Source organism: Quercus suber, unplaced genomic scaffold (genome assembly GCF_002906115.3).
Source record: "Quercus suber isolate HL8 unplaced genomic scaffold, Cork oak 2.0 scaffold_192, whole genome shotgun sequence".
Classification (NCBI taxonomy): Eukaryota; Viridiplantae; Streptophyta; class Magnoliopsida; order Fagales; family Fagaceae; genus Quercus; species Quercus suber.
The window spans coordinates 71,625-86,869 of NW_027069650.1; the positions used below are offsets into that span (position 1 = coordinate 71,625).

The 15,245-nt window shown below is 35.4% G+C and overlaps 1 protein-coding gene, 1 non-coding gene and 1 pseudogene across 2 annotated transcripts in view; 1 reads left to right on the top strand and 2 right to left on the bottom strand.

The window, feature by feature from the left end:
* The window catches only part of LOC112000844 (pectinesterase 31-like), a 3,863-nt gene extending 3,185 nt beyond the window's left edge, over positions 1–678 (bottom strand). The window contains exons 1-2 of the mRNA XM_065778871.1: positions 301–678; positions 26–208 (exon numbers count right to left, since the gene is read on the bottom strand). Coding sequence (XP_065634943.1) covers positions 26–208; positions 301–546 — 429 coding nt within the window. The 5' untranslated portion in view covers positions 547–678. The remainder of the gene's footprint in view (positions 1–25; positions 209–300) is intronic.
* Positions 679–3,806: 3,128 nt separating this feature from the next.
* Positions 3,807–7,101, top strand: LOC111998625 (uncharacterized protein At5g39570). The gene is made up of 4 exons (XR_010631043.1): positions 3,807–4,937; positions 5,020–5,087; positions 5,128–5,186; positions 6,792–7,101. It is a non-coding gene; the product is annotated as an uncharacterized protein At5g39570 (transcript).
* A 1,385-nt stretch (positions 7,102–8,486) lies between these two features.
* LOC136069827 (transmembrane emp24 domain-containing protein p24delta7-like) lies at positions 8,487–12,846 on the bottom strand (annotated as a pseudogene).
* Between the last annotated feature and the right edge of the window lie 2,399 nt (positions 12,847–15,245).

A 15,245-nucleotide genomic window follows, 5' to 3' on the forward strand; every position in this document is an offset into this window, starting at 1 on the left:
AATAAATTCATCAAAGCTAGAGTACCAAGTAACAACTAACAAGAAAAGCCAATAAATTTGAAAACTTGGAAATGCTAAACATTGACAAAAAATTAAAGATTACCTGAGGAGCAGAGTTTTCAAAAGTGATATTCTCAGCAATAAATTCCTCTCCTTCCACAATAATGCTTCCACACCCAAAAGTCCCAGTCCCAATCAACCTAGCTCCCTGCAAAAACCAAACATAAAAGTTAAACCCAGATGGGGTATTAGCACATATATATGATATAGCAGTGCAAAGTGCCAAAAAAAAAAAAAAACCTGGTGGTGATCGATCTGGGTGGCCGTGTTGTGCCAAGTGAGAACAGTGTCCTCAGGTCTAAGACCAGCCAGAGTAATAAAGTTCTTGGTTTTTGGCACGTACACAGGTTGCTTGTAAATCCCTGGGGCCACACGAATCACTGTCCTACGATTGTTGCCTAGTGGCACAGCATCTATTGCCTCTTGCACCGTTACATAGTCACCCGTGCCGTCCTGTGTCACCGTTATTATCACAGAGGCCGCCATTGTTTTCTCTCTATGTCTCTGTAATGGGAATGACAATTATGGAATGGGATGGAGTGGAGAGAGAATAAATAAAGGAAACACTAAAGTTAGCTAAAAAGTAACAGAATCTAGTACCTAGTCCAGTTGTTCTTGTTGGGAGGTGGGAAGTATTTTGGCTTTGTCTGTCCACAGTTGACTAAATTCGCCATTTATTACCTTTAAATTTGAAGTAATTTTAATTTTGTTCTTTAAATTTTAAAATTTTTTATTTGGCCCCTTTAATGTACCTATCATTTAGATTAGGAGCCTTTCAGTTCATATTCATATATATGTCCGTTAAATAACTCCTAAATCTATCGTGTGTGTTTCATTATTCCATATAGATTAAATAAATTTAAAAAGACTTGAAATTTTAAAATAAATTCTATAAATATTTTTTTAATTTTGAAATTCTCTGGATATTTTAAAATTATATAAACTAAAAAAAAAAAAAATTCTTTTTTTTTTTCCTTTCACAACATTTTTGAGCATCCAAATATAGAAATATAGCCCATTTTTTTGGACTTTTAACATTTATATATGATTCCACTTTTTTGTTTATCCAAACATTTCAATATGATCTCAATTTTTCTTTTAGTTTCTATTTTACATTTTCTTGAGAACCAAATGAAGATCAAGATTTCAAAACCAAAACAATCATTGTACAATTACTCTAATCAAAGCTTGAAAAAAGACAAAGTTTTTGAGATTAGGATCATTGGATTAGAGGACGGAGTCAATCCAACTGTTGGATTGTTTAAGTTTGAAGGAGGAAGATGAGGTGGTGTCAAAGAGCCCCAAAAAGAGCTTGCAGAAGGGGGGAGAGAAGGCGAGGGAGAAGAAGTGGGCAAGATATCGCAAGTGAGTGCAAGAGTAGGAAGGACTTGATGGAGTTGCAAGTCGAGGAAATTTAAGACGAGGAGGAGGAAGAGGTGAGGATGGAGAAGGTTACGTCAATTGGACCCTAGTGCAAGGGTTTTATTAGCCACAGAGCCTCTAATGTTGAAAACTAGGTTTTGAGCTTCGGTGTCACTTAATGGACACATTAGCACATGCATGAATGGAAGGACTCCTAATCAAGGTGATAGTTAACATTAGGGGACCAAATCAAAATTTGTAAACGTTGGGGAGAAAAATCAAATTTACCCTAAATTTTAAGGGTGTGATTTTCAATTAGTCTTGTTTGTTTATAAGGGGAAGATGGAAATGTTACAATGCGGTGTCTCTCCTTTGGCTACAATGTCCAACCACATAAAAATTTCACATATATATATATATATATATATATTTGTAATGATTAGTGAATAATAAAAGTAAAAATATTAAGATAAGTTAGACCAGCCTCCCTATTTTCTAAAATGGCTTTCTTTCCAATGTTTCATGAAATTATACTTTCCATTACTATTATTAAGGCATGGCTATTACTAGCATTGATCTTTTTAGATAAACTATTACTAGTTTATCATTTAGATTAGTTTATCATTTAGATTAGTTAATCATTTAGATTGAAATTTGAATTCATAGAATAGAAATAAAGTATGTGTTCTAGTTAGTTCAACTAATAAAGTCTTTGATTGTTGAATAAGAGATTTAAGGTTCAATTCTCACATATACCAAAAACCGATTAGAAAGTCCAGTAGAAAATAGTCAAAGATAACAAACACCTTAATCCTCATCACCTATCCCAAAAAAAAAAAAAAAAACCTTAATCCTTAATTCATGCATCAGCCTCTAGTTGGACCCACAACAAAATAAGCAGGAATAGCATTATTGAAGTCTAAGCACAATGATTTCCTTTTGAATAAGACTATAAGCTGTAAGCACGGCTGGTCTGATGAAACTCCAACAAGTTGATGAGGAACTTGCAATCAACAATAATAGCACTATAAGAATACAATAACACAAAACACCTATACAATTTTCATCATACCAGCCTTGATAATCAAACGTTATCTGATCACAGTTGAAAAAGAAACACAAACACCTATAAAATTTTCATGCTACAACTAGCAAAACTGTGCAGCCGTTAACATTATCACACTATATATATGCCTTGCCCTAGGTACAAGGTATGGGGCAAAAGTAAAGAAGACACATCCCCATCTTTATCACCTAAGAATTAATTATATCAGCAGCTCAATGCATATGACAAATATATATATATACACACACACACATATTTGATAACAAAATGCATATGACAATATGAGATTTTGGCAATAGGAGACGACATTATTAACATTATGAGCTCTTATATAAACTCAATTCAACTCATTTTAAGCAAGTTGTTTAAGCTATATATATGTGCTCAAGGTTGCTTAAAGCATAACAACAAAAAATTTCTCCATCAATCCAATTTTTACTACTTGAGAAAAAACAAAAACAGAAGCCAATCATTGTATCAACTACGTTCAATTTCAAATGCCCCCATTGGTTCACCATCTGAGCCTTGTTGTTCTTCTTTTGGAGTATAATTATTCTCAGACACCCTATCAGTAGATTTCTTTAAATTCTAATCACTCTTTTCACTACAAGGCGTGCACTACACTACAATACAACATCTTTTGTGAAAAATAATTCTCTTTGGAATCAATTTCATAGTTTAAATTTGATATTATATATTAAACTGTATCTAGTGTCATGTTATCTAAAGTTTAAAATAGTGCACAGTTAGACGTATAAAATTTATCTCAACTATGAATTGACGCCCCATTTAAAGTGAAACAAAAAGGATTTTTTTTTTTTTTGGGAGAAAAAGTGAAACAGAAAGGACCGTGTTAAAATGGTCGACATATCTAGGTGGTTGATGGAAAAAAAAACTTACGGAGTTATGGTACATGTAAAACAATTAACAAGCCCGTAATTAAACATCGCTATTCTGAAAATGATATTACTTATCAAATCATTGGCCTACCTATATGTGTCATTAGCCAAACTTTAACAATTGGACTTAGGAGCCATTTTGGCCCAATTAAAATTTTTTTTTTTTATATCAATAATAAAATAAAAATCTAGCAAAAATCAAACGCGTGGCCCACTACTTAATGATTTTAGATAAGGCATTATCTGAGGCCCACACCCATCACATTCACTTTAATACTTTCACTTTCAGCCATTATTGGTTCCCCACGTGTCCACAAGACAACCAAATGGGGTCCTAATTTGAGTAATTTTCCTTATTACATTCCCAAACGACGCCGTATTTTTCGGCAAGTCAAGCTACTATAAAGCCCATCCAAGTCCCCGCGTTTCCTCTTCATTTCTCTCCATCAGGCCTGATCTCAAAACAAAACAACTTTACTGAAACGATGCCGTATAACACGCGTGGCGCAGATGCTGACGTGGACGATTTCGACGAGTACGATCCGACGCCGTATGGTGGAGGCTACGACCAAGTACTAACGTACGGGCGTCCTCTGGGGCCGTCCGATGAGACCTGCTATCCTCCCACTTCATCCTCACAGACCGATGAATTCGACTACGATCGCCCCCAATACTCCTCTCATTCTGAGCCCTCTGCTTACGGTGATGAGGCTCTTCAAACCGAGTACAGCAGCTATGCCCGACCCAAGCCCCGACCCGGTTACTCTCCTGCTCCACCCGACACCTTCGCTGCTTCTGGTGGGTATGGAGATAGGCTAGGCCTGAATCGGGTTATGGGGTCCCTCCTGGTGTGAATAGGCCTGGTTATGGCTCTGAGAGACCTGGCTCTGAATATGAATCCGGGTATGGGCAGCGACCCGGATCTGAATTTGGATCCGGCCATGGTCGGAAGAGTGAGTATGAGCAGCCAGAACCGGAATACGGATCTGGGTATGGACGGAAAAGTGAGTTTGAACAGACTGAGTCCGGGTATGGGCGGAGGCCGGAGTCTGAGGAGCCTGGATCGGAATACGGGTCTGGGTATCGCCGGAAGCCGGAGACTGAGGAGCCTGTATCGGAATACGGATCCGGGTATGGGAGAAAGACTGAGTATGAGACTGCTGGATCGGAATTTGGATCTGGGTATGGCCGGAAACCAGAGTACGAAACACCCGGGTCTGAATTCGGATCTGGGTATGGTAAGAAACCCGGGTACGAGGCTGCCGGATCGGAGTATGGTAGGAAACCCGAGTATGAGACACCTGGGTCGGAGTATGGATCCGGGTACGGGCGGAAACCCAGTTATGGGGAGGAACAGGAGGGTGGTGGTGGATATGGGTATGGGGGAGGAGTGAGACGACTGAGTTTGAGAAGCCGAGTTATGGGGATGAGCCACCTCGGAGGCCAGCTGGTTATGGGAGGCCAAGTTATGAGGGGCAAGAGGGTTACGAGAGGCCTAGCTATGGGAGGTCTGAGGAAGAGGAGAGCTATGAGAAGCCCAAGTATGGTAGGTCTGAGGAAGAGGAGAGCTATGGAAGCCCAAGTATGGTAGGTCTGAGGAAGAGGAGGGCTATGGAAGCCTAAGTATGGGAGGTCTGAGGAGGAGGAGGGCTATGGGAAGCCTAAATATGGGAGGTCTGAGGAAGAGGGGAGCTATGGGAAGCCCAAGTATGGGAGGTCTGAGGAAGAGGGGAGCTATGGAGCCTAAATATGGGGGCTATGGTGAGGAGAGTGAAGAGGGCTATGGCCGCAAGAAATATGTGAGTGACCATTTCTTTCCTTGATTCCGTTTCCTTGTTACTATATGTTTAGAATGGAGGGAAAGAATTCCTATGACCAATTAGTTTGAATAATTTGTGATATGATATTATATATATTTAATATATCAAATAGAGTATATGTGGCTGACCTTGATTAGTCTGTTAAGGATCCGTAGTCGAATCCAAGATTAAGGCTTTGTTGTTGTTGTGGTTATTAATTTTAACATTAAGCATCTATTTTGTATGGAATGAATGTTCACTATTATAAGTATGCGGTATGTTTTATCTTGTCTTAGTTTTGATTATGTGTCTTCTTAGTGTTACTTTCTTATAATGTCAGGATTTTACCATCAAATTAGTGGGTTGGTTTGGTGGTGTGGTGCAATAATAAGTTAAAATTAATAGATTAGTTCCAAACTTCCAATTAATCTGCAATGTCTAGCCCAATGAGCTCACTAATTTGTTAATTTTATGACTGGTTTTGGATGTTGGAGTCACCATTGCAAATTAATCTTATACTAAGGTGTCAGTGGCAAAAATTATAGTTGTGTAGACATTGCAAGTGAGACCATAGTTTATGAGGGAAGCTACAATTAACCATCAATTTAATGCTAGCTTAGTCATGTAATATGAGTATGTGGTATGTTTAATCTTGTCTGAAATTTGATTATGCCTGCCCAGTATTAGTTTTGTATCATATCAGAATATTGTCATGTATGATGTATCAAGAAGTAGAGTTAAGAAAGGCATTCTAGAGTTGATTAGCATATGCAAGTCTTGTTGATGCACCCAAATGAATATTGGACTTTCCTTCTGCTAGTTTGATCTAAGACCCTAAAGTTGGTGGTATTAGTCTTTGTATATCATGGAAAATTTTCTAAAGAATTCCGAAACACGAGGTTTTCTCAATTTTAAGCAAGCTGAATTCCTGGAACAAATGGTTGTTTTAATCCTGGTTCTCCTGTTGCATGTGGGTTCAAGGTACCAGTGAAATAATATATTTGACTGAACATCAGGTTCTTTGGTTATTTTCTAAGCTGCCTGGTAGTCGGTAACAGTTGTTAGGCCCAAAGCGAAAAACCTCTTCCCCCAGCTCCTCTAAAAAAAAAATTTAAAATATTCCAAAAAAAATGTATAATCATACCTAAATATATATTAATTAATTAACTACTGTGTGCCTGCCATGTCTTGTCCTAGTTTTTCAAGAATTTCCTTTTCCTGTGCCATGCTGTGTTGTGGCTGTGCTGTGCTCTTAGGTTATTTTATAAAAGCAGACAAGGTGAATGTTGTTTTACACAATTTTAGATGAGTTGGTATATATAAATTATGGGCACCTTTGATTATTACCTTGAGAGATCCATATCTTACATTAATATCCATTATCATGAACATTTCCATGCTTATGAAAATAGCTATTATGGTACAGATTAGTCTCATCAATCACCAAAAGTGGGTACAGAATAGACTTTAGATTTGGATGACCTACCTTGTTTTGTTTGCATGCCATGTATGTGGTATAGGTGTGCTAAGAAAGTGAAAGATGAACTTGTTTGTATTGCAATTGGTTGGAACTGTCTTTTGTCTGATCGTGTATATATGTGTCAGGGAGATGATGGCTCTGGTGATGATGATGATGAGGAGAAGAAGCACCACCGTTCTAAGCATCACCACCACCGCAAGAGCCATGATGATGAGTGAATGGAATGCTGGTGTTGCCCTGTGAATGGGATTCATGCCATAATTAGCTACTAAATAAAGGGTTGAGGCATGTTTTTCTGTGAGTCTTGTGAGTGGTATTGTCCTGTTGGAATGGTGTTAAGTTTATCATGATTTCTGAGTAAAAGACATATTTGGATGTATAAGCTCAAGTATGTCTCATTGTGTGATTCTAAATAAAATCCCGGATATTTGGGTTGGTGTGGTTGGTCACATTCATATCGTTTAACAAATTCATGATAACTATAAATGAGTAGTACATATTTAAAATCGTATTCATGATGTGAGATTTTTAAAACATAAGTCTATGCGATGCCCTACTGATTACGATTTTCGTAATAGATATAAAACATACCAATTTAGAAGCAGAGCAAAAGAACTATTGTAGACGGATGACAAATTAACTTTGTAATTGATTCTCAAAAAAAAAAAAGAAAAAAAAGAGAGCTTTGTAATTATATAGATTAGAAGGCCGAGGAATGATGCTGAATGGATGGTGTGTTATGCAACTAAATTTTTCTTTTTGATACATTGATAGTTGGGAGTGGGGGTGATATGATTTGAACCTGGATATCTGTGGAAAACACTAGTAGATGCTAGATATGTAACAAAGTTTACCATCCATAATATAAAAATTACTACTAATTTTGTGACAAAGTGTTATGCACATAAAATTTTAGTAATAATAATTTTCTTGTACACAGTTATCTATGATACGTCTTGATAAGAAAATCTATACGTCAGTCAATATGAAAAATAAATTTGTGATATTCAGCGAGAAGCATTTTGCTTTCATTAGAAGATCATGAATTCGTGATAGTATTTCTTTAAAATCACAATAATATTTCTATAATCATGCCCTTATCCTTGCAAGCTCTACCAATTGATTTTAAGTAACAATCTTTCTCTTTTCTTTAATTATTCCTTCCTCCTACAAGGTCAAATTGGCTTTGTCATGAATCAATCAATAAGAGGCACCATGTTTTACATATGGGAACCAACAGTTTATTGTTCTGCATGCCAAAGGGCATAGGAAGGAGAGGATATATGGCATAACAGGATCATGTAATGCCTTCTCATATAGGGTGAGTCTCAAGCTTGTGAGGTCCAATCTTATGTGAAAGAGGGCGTTAGAGGCATCATACATGTACCCGCTGCATCATATACTTTTGCCGTGGGATGAGGCTCATTGTTGGCTGACTCCAAGCATTAGGTATTCCCAAGCCAACAAGGAATTGGTGGATCCTTTGTCAAAAATTTCCATTTCAAAAAAAAAAAAAAAAAAAAAAAAAAAAAAAAAAGGAAAGAAATAGATTTTCGTTGTCTAGATGGGCAATCATATGTGTGTGGCAATGAACATAATCAGAATAGCTTTTCTATAAAATCCGGGTGCCTATGTCAATGAGATGAGTAACTACTTAGGGTATGACACACAAACCCAAACCCAAGATCATAGTAACAAGTCAGATTTGTGCCCCATCAAAAAAAGAAAAAAAGAAGACAGATTTGTGCATTTTGCAAAAAGCACGTTGTCTTCTACAAACCTATCAATCACTCTGCATGAACTTTAAAACAAATAGGGACTTCTGAAAACTGTTAAAATCTCAATATGTCTAAGGGCACAACATTTTTCACAACTGTTGAGGTAGCATGTTGTGATTGGTGTACAATAAAATAATGTCAATGGCGGTCTTAGTAAAAGTGATATTGCACGAATCAGGATCTGCTACCTCAACAAATCATGTAAAAAGTTGTGAATTTTTTTGTCTGTAGCATTGTTGTAAATACTACATAGTAGTATGAATTGTACAACTAATAAATTGGGGATAACATCTACTCCAGAAAACATTAACAAAAGAAAAGAATAAAGTACATAACATGATCATACAACTGCTTAGTGTGTAAGTTAGAAAACAAAATTTTCAATTTTTGTATGCCAAAACAGAATTAGAGGAGCTTCTTCTCTCAAAGAATGTCTTCAAATGCCAAAACTGCAAGCCAGCCACCGACAAGCAAACCACAAGGGAGAGGAAACTTAAGGTAGCCATCTTAGAGTTAGTTGATCTATTAAGCTGTTGCATTTCTTCCTCCCTAGATCACCAAGGACAAAAAAACATCAGATTTAGCCAAAAGGCCCCCAGTAACAACAAACCCAGATCATAGATGCTCATTAGGGCCTAAGGTCTTAAGGTAAATAATTTTAAAATGCAAAGCATTTGAAATGTACAATTGAGGAAAAATGAATGAATTTTCGCATTTGTCTACAAAGAATAAGTTGAAGCAATGTGTGTTCAACCAGATAACCAACTCTTGGACACTGGCGATATTAGTGACTGAGCTACCCAGAGTTTTAAAATTTCTGTTTACACACACACAAGGTGAGTGAAGTGTAAGCAATGGAGATAGCAATTTCAATCTATTTAAATGTATTCTATGTGCATGTGGAACAATTTGCACAAAATTTTTCATGTCATCTTCAGTTAGAAATAGTATGATTAAGTAAAAACTTCTACAATAAGATATCCCTTTCCAAGATACACACGAGGTGAGATTTAAAGTTGAAACAAATAAGTACCATAATATTACAGGGAAAATTGTGTTGTACCTCTCACGAAGATAAAACATCTCTTCATGAATGGATGCGACAGTGTCATACAATTTCTTCAACTCAAGTTCCATCGTCTAGCACAAAATATGAAATAATAATACATCAGCAGACCATGTGAAGTATATCTTTCTGTTACTTGCTTGGATCTATCATATAAAAACAAAATGACCAAAATGAAGACTAAGAACTATTAAATTTATGATAGGAACAGCAGCTCCTAACATCCATTAAAACATAAGATTATCCCATAAACACAACAACCATACCTGGTTTTCAAAAATAGCAATTCTTAAGAGCCTTAAGAAACTGGTATGGTGAGCCATAAAGAAATTCATCCAATAGCAATTAATGGGATTATTATTATTATTATTATTATTTGATAGGTAGATAGTGGGGGAGGAGGTGAGATTTGAACCACACACATGAGGCACCACAAAGGATGATGCCATAATCACTGGGCTATCACTTGAATCCCATGAATGAGATTATTTAATTGGAAATATTTCATGTGGGAAGGCAGCTTTTCAGCCTGTCTCTATGTTCATTTTGATTCAAGTCATTCTAATTTCAAACATTGGAAAATTTTCCACGCATATTCCTAATTTGATGCTAAAACTGGGCCTCACAAACATGAATTTATATTTCCCTTCAATAGATAGTTTATCCCAAGTTTTATCTTTCCCATGGCAGCCTAAGACATGGATGCAGGTCCTTCAACTAGCTTTCACACCAGAACTGGAAAAAATTATGATCTCAAGATTATGATATACAAGTACCAAACTGTGAAAATATGGTATACCTTTAGCGTAAAACCCACCAAAGAGCAGCATAATTAAGAAGTTATGACTTATGCCAAGAGCCCAACAGCTCAATTGGCAGATCAAGGTGTTTCAATGGAAACATCTAGGGTTCAAATCCCACTTCCCCCCCCCCCCCCCAAAAAAAACTATGGAATTATCAAAAAACTTAAGAAGTTACGATTTGTGATACTAGACACTGTAGACTAAAGAAAATATTCCAACACAACATTTTGATAACTAAGGAATTTGAAATCTTAAATGAAAACAAGAGATCCTTCTGAGGCTGTAGCTGTTTTAAACTGCCCAGGTCCACTTTCAAACAAATATAAATTCTCACTATCATCAACTACTGTAACCACAATTTATCCTCGCAACCTATGGAAAATTTGCAGAAGCTTTGTTTGCCAAGATTTTCTCCATGTTAAAGAATAGTATCAGATGTTTCAACCAGCTGATGTGACTTGACACAAAATTATCATTGAAAGGGCCACAAATGGCAAAGAAGAGGCTCATGAGAATAGAATAGAAACAACAGCTTGAAAACTGAAGATTTGCTAAAATTTTAAGTCAAAACCGATGACAGCACCCAAAAAAGAAAAAAAAACCCTCAACCACATATAAAACAATATCATACAGGATTCAACCAACAAATCCACGCATGTTTACTTGCTAGTAAACAAAACAAGGCCACAGAAGAGTGCACTTCAAACAAATCACAAGAATTTAATACAATAAAATAGCACATGCAGTAATGTAAATGATTAAAAAATACATGTTTGTTGCATGCAACAACCAACAATCAAGCTGTAGTCGAAGATTTTTGGGACCAACGTGTTTTGTCACACACACTCAATAAAAAATGCAACCTTTAATCCCACCATAACTTGATCATTATCACATAAGCTTTAAAGAATGAAGTTTCATTAAACACGGGCTATTTGAATAAAACATGAAATCATGCTCGTAGTCTTGGTTAGACCAATTCTAGTAACCTATAATGGATGATGACATTACTGTAGGTCCAGACTTATGACTCAGAATATCTAAGTTCATTTCCATTTAGAATGCAGCAGAATAGTTCCATTGCCAGGTTGAACTATCCTACCCACTTCGAAAAATAGAAGATTCAAATGAGTGAAGAAATGACTATAAATGGAAACAAAAAAAAACCTTCTTCATCTTATCAGCAAGGTAGGAAATAACCTAGAAGTAACCTTCTGTCTCACTCTCAGCAGCCAAGACAGATATTATGCACCAGTAACACAATAACTTAAAAGGAAACATGACAGTAAGTCAGTAACTCCTTAAATTCAAGACACAAATTAAGAGAGGACATAGCAAACACTTACTTCAACCTGCCCTTTCTTAGCAACATTTGACCAGTCTTTTGCAGCAACACCAGTTCTCCAATCAAACTCAATCGTCACCGTCACTGGGCCTTATGCTCAGGTGTCCAAAAGCAAGCTGTATAATCACCAGACTCAGCTGCAGTAAACGCAAAATTACCTGCTTCTACATTATCCCCAAAGTGATAATTGTTCCCGTGAGGTGAATTCACCTGATAACAACCCCATTAACCACATTATTCCCTCAAACCAAACCCAAAAACCACAAAATTAACCAATAAATAAATAAAAGAAATCACAAAAAAATTGATAATTTCTATTTATAAAAAGATTCCAAACGCGTGCTCACAGGAGCTTCTGGATTTCAATTTAATCATTGGCTATTTTAATCCAAAAACTAGCTTTTACCCAAAAATTAGACCTTGTATTTACATCAATATCTTCAATTCAATTCAAGATAAGAGAAAACAACAACAAACCAATACCGTTTGCAATATGCATTCGAGTTATACACATAATGACTTACAAAAATTTGTCTTTTACATTAGTCCTCACCCCCCCCCACAAAATAATCCAAAACAAACCAAAACCCAATAATCAAAACTGTACAAAATGATTATCATACTGAACCAAAGCACCAAAAATAAAAGTCTTTTACGTTAATCCCTCCAACAAAAATCAAACTAATCAAAACCCAATAATTAAAATTGCAGAAAATGATTATCAAACAGTACCAAAGCACAAAAAATTGAGAAACAAAATTGTGGGTTTTGGAAGCATTACCCTGACAGTAACTTTGTGTGTATCAGGAAGAGGAAAGCCTTCGTTGGGATTGATAACACTGTACTTGCCCACAGACATGGCGTTGCTTTTTATTTCCTCCGATATGCATTTTGTGGCGCCCGATAGAAGGTCGTAACGCAGTGAGTGAGCCACGTTGAAAATTACTCCCAGGCTTAGAATTGCAAGCAGATTAACTGTTAGTAACAATGACCCAGACATTTTTTTTTCAGGTGTAGACAACCTTAAAAGTTAGAGAACTGGAGATCTAAAACAAGAATTTGGGAAGTGGAGCTTCTGTGACTCTTTCTTTTTTGGTCAAAACGGAGATCTATCTCAGTTTCAATGTTTCTGAGAGCAAATCCCAAATTAACGTTTCTGTCGTTTTTTTTTTTTGGAAAGAGTTACCGGATACAGTAAATGCAATTTTTAAGAAACCATTTTAAGAAGTTTTTACGGTGATGAAAAAAAAAATCAATATTTTGGCAATTTTTTTGTTTTATATAAAAGTTATATCAATTTTTTAAAATAGTTTATTAATAATTTTCTTAAAAATAGCGCATATTATATTATATATATATATATATATTTTTTTTTTACTAAAATATATTTATTGTCTTGATTTTTATGTTTTGATTTCATTTTTATATTAAACATGTTGTTTATTTTCATTAATAATTTAAAGAGTATTTTTAGAAGAATAATTTAAAAGTTAAGTGTCATTCGCGTTTAATTATTTCATGTAAAATTAGTTTTTTTTCCCTTTTTTTTGAGAAAGATGTAAAACTAGCTCTAAAATATTTTGAAATGCATTAATTTCATTGTTATAACTTAAAGCAAAAAATGTGAAAAACATATTATAAATAGTCAATTAATTCGCAGAAATAAATAAAAGGTCCAATATGAAAACATAATAAACATAAAAAGTCAAAATGAAAATTTTGAAATGTAAAGAGTTACGACGTAACTCCAGACTTATAATTTTGTTTCAATTACAGTTTATCATATTATTTATGTTATAAATACTCAAAAATCACTTATATTGAGAATTAAGAATAATCTATACATAAATTTGTATGTTTCTCTCGTTTAATTTTTAGATTGAATTACAAATTGTAACCTCGTGTCATTTTGAATTTGCCCATTTATTTTAAAATTTTGGATTTTTGTCACTATGATATCCAATGTTTTGATTCGAGCCTCTTTGTCTTCCACTATCCTTGTTAATGAGGTGGCTGTTCACTTAAGCTCAATCTAGATCCTAGATGTCATTCTCTTTAGTTTAAACCATGACTCTTAAATAGACACTCTCCATCCGGATCTCCCAAGAACACCTATACATCCAAGTAGGATTCCAAAGCCAATAAGGAATCTTCTAAACTTCATTCCTCATAGGTTGGACTCAACATACAACTTCTTGCAAAGCCGGGTTTAAATCGACTCCTTTTACATTTCTCTCCCGTTTACTCCATTTCACAGCCAAAAGGGTGCTACATTAAGCTCAAAGAAAACAAGTCATCACTCATCAAACATTAATTGAGAAACAACAATCCACCGCTCAAATGTGACCAGTTTTTAACATGACTCTATCACTTATCAGGAACATGTCCATGAAAAACTAGCTAGGCTATTGCAATTGCAAAGCCAATATAGACATCTTCGTTGATCAGACAAGGCGGCTAGCTACTTGCACTTATGATCGATGTAGAACAAATGTGGGGTACAAGAAGATAAATCCCTTATTCTTTGCACTTCTCGTTAATTATGTTCATTTTCTTTCTTTGGTTGNCACAACCATTGCAACCGTCGCCACCACCACCACTGCCACTGCCACCACCACCGCCACCACTACATAATAGCAAATAATCGTCTAGTACAACAATAATATTTTTTTAATCCCAAATTATATATGGATACATATACAATTTTTTTTTTTTGGCCTAAAACAATTTCTCATTCGTCAGGAAACAATCTTGAAGTAAACTATCAACCTGTCAACAACCATTTACATGAAGCATATATGTAAACTATGAACATTTCCCAAACTAGAAACAACATTTCCCAAATAACCATGTATTGTAATAAATTAGAAACAACAAAATATAAACTTCCCTGCACACAGAAAATTCATAAACTAACATTTACACCAATACATTAGAAACCAAAAACATAAACTTCAATGCAGATAGAAAATTCCCAGAACATTTCTCAAACTAACCATGTTCTGCAATAAATTAAAAACAAAAAAAAAAAAAATGTAAACTTCCTTGCTCAAAGAAAATTCTCAAACTAACATTTGCACCAATACATTAGAAACAAAAAACATAAACTTCCCTACAAATAGAAAATTCCCAAAACAATTTCTAACATGACATTTATTGTAATAAATTAGAATCAACAAACAGAAAATCGGCGAGAAGCAAAAACAAAAAATTTATCATTCCAATTGCCTGGAAATTTATCATTAAAATCAACAAATATAAATTCCCTGCAAACAAAAAATTTCCAACTAACATGGAAAATTTATCGTTCCAATTCTAACAAACTAGAATCAAAAACCCCAAATCAAAAACTCTAAGCATTACATGATGAAGAAGACAGAGATAAACACATGTAAATCGGCAAGCAATCTTTGAAGAAATTGGTGGCACCCAAACAGAGAAGAGAGGCCAAGATGGGTCAGAAAGGGCGAGATAGGTCAAAGAGAGGAGAAGGCGAGATGGGTCAGCGTGGGTCGGCGGCATAGGGCAAGGGAGTTGGGCTAGTAAGGAGTGAAGGAAGGAAGAAAAAAAAAATGAAAGGGAGAAGA